The sequence below is a fragment of the Athene cunicularia genome, assembly GCF_003259725.1.
Source record: "Athene cunicularia isolate RWA chromosome 4 unlocalized genomic scaffold, athCun1 chr4_part2, whole genome shotgun sequence".
Lineage (NCBI taxonomy): Eukaryota > Metazoa > Chordata > Aves > Strigiformes > Strigidae > Athene > Athene cunicularia.
Genome location: NW_020799099.1, coordinates 12,583,443 through 12,589,442, shown reverse-complemented (window position 1 = coordinate 12,589,442; position 6,000 = coordinate 12,583,443). Strand labels below are relative to the sequence as shown.

Here is a 6,000-nt window from a genome sequence, read left to right as displayed (position 1 = left end):
ACAAAAGCATGGTGTCTTCTGTATGCTGGTTTTGTAAAGAAAAATGGTTTGATAAACAAATTGCTTGGCACTGCCAGTTGTTAGGTGTAACAGCTGTTAGGTAACAGCAGCCCCACAGAGCTGGATGACAAAGGAAGTATTCAAGTACCCAAGAGAAAAAGACCACCCCTGCAGCTCACCTTGAACCATGCAAGCAAATTACTACTCCAGATGCTCAAACCCCTCAGTGCTTTGAGGCAGCTTCCAGTTTCTTTTGATCACCCACTGTACTTTCTTTGCAAAGGTATAGGGGCTTTGCCCCCACCATTATGCTAAATATGTGCAACAGTTGGTTTATGCTATCTGGCTTTTTAATGGGGAGGGGACAATTCCACCTTTGCCCTGCTTCCTTGCAAAATGCCAGGCTGAAGAAAAACTTGTCTAGAGAAAGTTATTCTGGGTCATTTTAAAAAAAACCAAAACAACTTCTTTTTTCTTGCCTGTTTTTTTCCAATTTCAATTTCTAATTCCAATTTTTTTTTTCTAATTTCCCTCTGCTGCATGCATCCACACGGTCAGACTCAAGAGTAAATAAGGCATAAGTAAGCTCTGAGTTGTGAAGGATAAAGGGGAAACACCAAAGCTCCTCTCCTGCTTCTATCAGGTACCATGCTGCAGCAGCCTGCATCTTGCAAACACCCTTGCCCGAGCACAGCCTTGCTCTGCTGGGAGCGTTTGCAGATGGCTGCTGTTGTGTCGCAGCAGGGGACAGCGGATGATGACTCAATGCGGAGCAGAGATTTATCAGTTTTCGCTCAGCTAACGCCGCCCCCCCGGCCTGCTGTGCCTTTTTTCCCAGAGAGATGCAGACACTACTCTGTGCTCATGCTAATAAAGCTGGACCCAGCAGTGTTACCTATGACTTCTCCAATGTGTTTAGGCATATAAAGGTGAATACAACATCCATATCCTCTCTTCTGTCATAGACATGGCTACACAGACATGGGACCTGCGCTGACTGGCCAACAAGTACTGCACACATAAGGTGCTGGCTGATATGAACAGATGTCTATGTATGCCTCCATTTACCCAGCCGAACAATTGGCCCAACAACATTAACAAGTCTTCAGGGTTTCTTTTTTTTTTTTTTTTTTTTTCTTTGTTTTAATGATAGAAGTCTTGGGGGAACCACACTGATAGGGTTTGCATTCCTCTGGTGATTTCTGCCAATCCCACCCCCCACACCTGCACCAAGCAGCCCAAGTCCTCTGTGGGCTGTAGCTGAGTATTTACACCAGCAGAGACCATGGGTCCAGTGAGTTCACCCTGTTTATAAGAATGAAGGAGAAACATCTGCCGAGTTCCCTGCCAGACGTGTCTGTCATCTTTCAGATGCCTCCTGCACTCGCTGCGGCGGCACAGCTCAGCTGTGAGACCCCATGCCAGCTCCACCAGGCAGGCGCTGTAGTTTCCCATACATATATCCATCCCCAGCTGAGCTGATTGAGAAACGCTATCTTCAAGATACTAAGGCTCATTTTTTCAAAAAAATATCTCTATTTACACAAGACAATAAAATCTGAGCAGCTTTCCCCCAAAAAGCTTTTGCCAAGCGGAACTGCTAGTGGATGCGTGTGCCAGAGACCCTATTTACAAGAGACAGTACTCTGCCGGCAAGTTTAACTTCTTCTGGCGTAAGGATTGTTTCTTTGTCCCTCTTTTCTTTCCCTTATTACCTCTAGACACAGCCCGGTCCATATTTACAAGAGGGACCTGGATCCAGCGCGGTCACCTGCATACAGCCCAGCTTGCGAGCATGGAGAGGGGCTCAGGACAGGGGGTTGAGCACACTCAGACATCTTTAAGTGTTTTCAAGTTGCAAAGTCAACATTTGGAGTGGATGAAACTCATCTCTTATTACAAAGATGATTTTTTGCCCATTCTGCTCATCTTAAAAAGAAAGCGAGCAACCAAGTGGTGAGGGCACTTCCCAGGGCACTGCCATGCGCGGGGCAGCAGGAATCTCAGCCAGGCTGTTTACTCCTTGGGGATGCGAGGGTTTGCCGAGGGTTTTGGTCGAGGCTAGTTTCTCCGGCCTCTCCTGTTGTGCAATCCCCAGTGAGGGATGGGTAAACTGAGGCACAGAGGAACTGAGGCAGCGCACCGGCATGGGCTTGCTGCAGCAGGCTCGCTGGGTGCCCCAGGACCTAGATGACACTGTCTTCCATGGTGACTCTCCTGAAGACCGGCTCCTGCTTGGGTGTCCTTCCGCTTTCTGTGGAAAACAAGGGGAGAGCAGGTAAAGCCCCAAAGCAGGATCCTGCAGCTATTTCTAAGACCATCAGTTATTTCTAAGACCATTTCTACCCTCAAACAAAGCATGGCATGTCTGGGCTTGCCTTGAAAGGGCAGCCTTGCTCAGAGCAGGTGAATGTATTTATGGGCCAGCATCCCATCAGGAACCTCCTCCCACCCTTTTTGCTGAAGCTGGTGATAGAGATTTGCCTGGCTCTGTCCCCACATGAAGCAGTTATTTGTTGAACAGTGTGAGGACCAGCACCATCAGCCACTGCTACCCACCGCTCTCTGGATTAAAGGCAATGCTGAAGTGCCTCTTTACTCCTCTGGCTTTAGCCCAGCTCAAGCAAGGAGAACCCAGAGCCGAGATGCAACCACCAGCTTGTACCAGCCCAAGATGACATGTTTGAGCAAACTGTGTTTTCTGTGGTTCCCCCCACCCCTTAATAATAAATAGTCAGTATAAATGACTGCAGAGTAAACAGATCTGTTTTGCTATCAGACATTATCTGAAGGGCACTTCACATCCTGAGTGCTCTGCTTTACAGCTGCCTCTATAATCACTGCAGTCCCAGGGAGGAAAATGCCTCCTTTTATATGTGCAGGTTGGGAAGAGGCAGCCACGTGCCATTTGGGGTGAAAGCATGCAGACTTTTTTATAAATAATATTTCAGGGAGAAGTTAAAATAGACTCAACACATTCAAGAAGAATTAAGAGTTGTCCTGGAGCCATTTTCTAAGCATAAATCATTTCACCCCATCTCCCACCCACCCAAGGGCCAGCAAATCTGTGTTGCTCTGCATGGCAGCATAGAAAATATTGTAGGGAAAGTGTGGGGAGCAGAGCTGGCAACTTTTTGGGCATCTCCCATCTTGGCTAATTTGGCTGTTCAAAAAAGGAGGGACTTTCATCTTTTTCTTTTTGCTCATCTTTTTTTTTTTTTTTTTTTTTTTCCCAAGCAGTGGGATGCATTTTCTCCTTTCATTTCCGCTGCTGCTATCTCAGCAGGCTGCTTTGCATTGCAGCACAAACTGCTAGCAGCTAAAAATGCTTGGGTGCACAGTGTATCTCAGGGAAAAAAATAATCAAAAATCTCACCTATTTAATATGAATCACCCTTTCTGGCTGATATCTACAGCAGCTTAAGCAATAAGGTCTTCTATCTTTATCTGCATGAATAGTAGCAACACAAGCAAGGAGGAGGGTGAGGCAGAGGTGACCAAAGGGCAGAGCCGAGGCACTTGCACTGAAAGCGGCTCACCTATTTATCAGGGAGGGACCCTGTCAAAAAAAGGTGCAGACCTTGGCAGCAAACTATAAAACCTTCTTTCCACTTTTTTTTTTTTTTAATATGAGGAAACCAGTGGCCAGCTAGAGGCACCTGACAGCCACAGCAAGGCTTCAGCCAGCCTCAAATTGGCTTCTCATCACATGCAAGTTAATCCCATACAACCCTGCGCTTCTCTCTATCTGCACATGGAAAGCGCCTCAGAAACTGCTTTTGGTACATTACAGCCAAAGGATAAAGCCTTGCAAGAAATTAGGGGCTTTTTCTTTTATTTCTCCCCACCCAAAGACCATTTTACCATCCCCCTTGCATCTTTTGTGCAACCAAGTGCTGCATGATGTCCCGGGTGAGGTGCTGCTGCTGCCCGAGTGGCATACCCAGAAATCTTCTACCCGGTTTACTGACCGCTTGTTTTTCAACATCCATCCCAAAACATTTATCAGTGGATGTTACCACAGGCTCATGCCTGCTGAAAGGTGAAGTTTTGCTGCTGGTGTGGGCTCATGCCTGCATTGAGCTTTCCTGCCATGGGGGACCCAAATTAAACTCTGTCTGAGATGCCTCAGAGAGAAGTGGGAGAAGACAGGATGAAACCAGTTTTATTATAGCCATAATTTACCCATTGAGCATCCTGCTGCTGGAAATAACCTTTCCAAAGTTGTAACATAAGATGCAGTTGATTATAAGTGGCAGTCGGAGATAACGGGTCATCTGTACAAGTATTCCAATGATCACCAGCTGAGGAGGCTGTGCAGAAGCTATGTTTGTGCCTTTTACACTGTTGTTTGGGGTTTTAAGCAATGCTGTCAAAATAGCAAGCATTTGCTTCCAGCACATAATAACTGTTCGGTATACCAATATTATTTTTATTTATTTAGGTTTTAGCATGGGCTTTTACATGTCTGTAGTGCATTTAAGGAGTAGAAATATAAGAAAAGAAAATAGATAAAGAAGAAATAAAAAAACAGCAAGTAGTTAGGATTACTTTTTTGTTGTTGGTGTTTTGCTGGAGAAGACTATCACCATCTGTCTAGTGTACCAAATACAATGAACAGTAAGCACCTGTAAAAAGCTATTCTGATGTGAAAAAGGAAGATTTCCAAGCTAGTCTCAATATTTCAGCATTAAACAAACCATCCCTCTTGCACTAGGACTACATGATCTGGTGTATGTTCCATGCATCCCTAGGGCTTGCCAAAGCCCTTGGAAGAGCAGAACTGGCCCTACACCAGCTGCCTGTGATCAACAAAATGACTCTTGGTGTGGAGCTGGGGGTGCTGCGGCCCTCCTGGAGGTACCCCTTTGGGTGCTCTTCCCTGGCCACACTGCTAATGTCTCTGATGAGGAGAGCCACCACTAACGTGACCACCACTACCTTCCCTGGGAGCATTAATCACTGATTTTATCTGGTTTCAGCTTTACGCTGCAGGATGTTCTCTATGCCGTTACCAGAGAGCCTGCGATGACATGACATTTATATAATGTTCATGAGCACAGACTATTTAAACCCTAAAATATTCATTAAATAAAATTTGCATAGAGTCTAGCTGAATGCAGTGGGTAGCTAAAAATAAAGTACTTTTCTTTCTAAATGTAAGGAGGAGATCAGGGTGTGACAGATGACCAAGCTGGTGCTCTTAGGCTTTCCTGAGATAGCTTTTTAATAAGATTAGCTATCTTTTTATCCCTGTTGTCAAGGCAAGTCTGTGGGGTATTATATTCTTTATGAACTAGCAAGATGAAGAGCATATGGAGGTATGTGAGAGAGAAGCCAGTTGGCCAGAGAAGAAGGAAGGGGGATGCAGACAGTAGGGACACACATAGAGACAGGCAAGGACTCCCAAGAGCACAGTGACTCCCACCACTGCCACTGTTTACCCCGACCCTCCAAAGCACCTTATCGCTCAGTACCTGGGGACAGGGAGGAAGGAAAAAGATTGGTTAACGACCACAGATTTCAGGGAATTAAATGCAATCAACAGGCAGAAAGGAGCAACACCATGACAAGTAATATTGTCTACACAGTGCCTCCAAAGCTGTGACGAATACCCCCTATCCCTAGCAACCCTCCAGCCTACATAGTCTTTCTTGGCAAGTCTTTCCCCTTGTGTCTCTCCTTCACATGTTTCAGGGAGATCGTTACAGTCTCTTACAGCTCTTGCAGAAAATGGGCAGGTGTTGCCTGGTGGAGGCAAATGTCCTTAAGCAGTAGAAAACATAGCGATTGCACAGTAAACTGGTGTGTCAGCTCATTATGGGGCAGTCTGCGATGGGATTACACAGGCAAAGTAACCCAGTCCTGAGCAAATTAAAAGGAATGAGGGGAAAAAAAGGGATTCATAGCTTTAAAATCATCCCAAGATGATTTCCAGGAAAATGCAAGGCACAGTCTTGCACTTCTTCATCCCACTCTTCCCACCTGTGAGCAAGGCTT

The 6,000-nt window shown here is 45.8% G+C and overlaps 1 protein-coding gene across 1 annotated transcript in view; it reads right to left on the bottom strand.

The window, feature by feature from the left end:
- Positions 1-490: 490 nt before the first annotated feature.
- The window catches only part of ADGRL3 (adhesion G protein-coupled receptor L3), a 528,954-nt gene continuing 523,444 nt past the window's right edge, over positions 491-6,000 (bottom strand). The window contains exon 26 of the mRNA XM_026847580.1: positions 491-2,254. Within this exon, the coding sequence (XP_026703381.1) occupies positions 2,187-2,254 (68 nt within the window). The 3' untranslated portion in view covers positions 491-2,186. The remainder of the gene's footprint in view (positions 2,255-6,000) is intronic.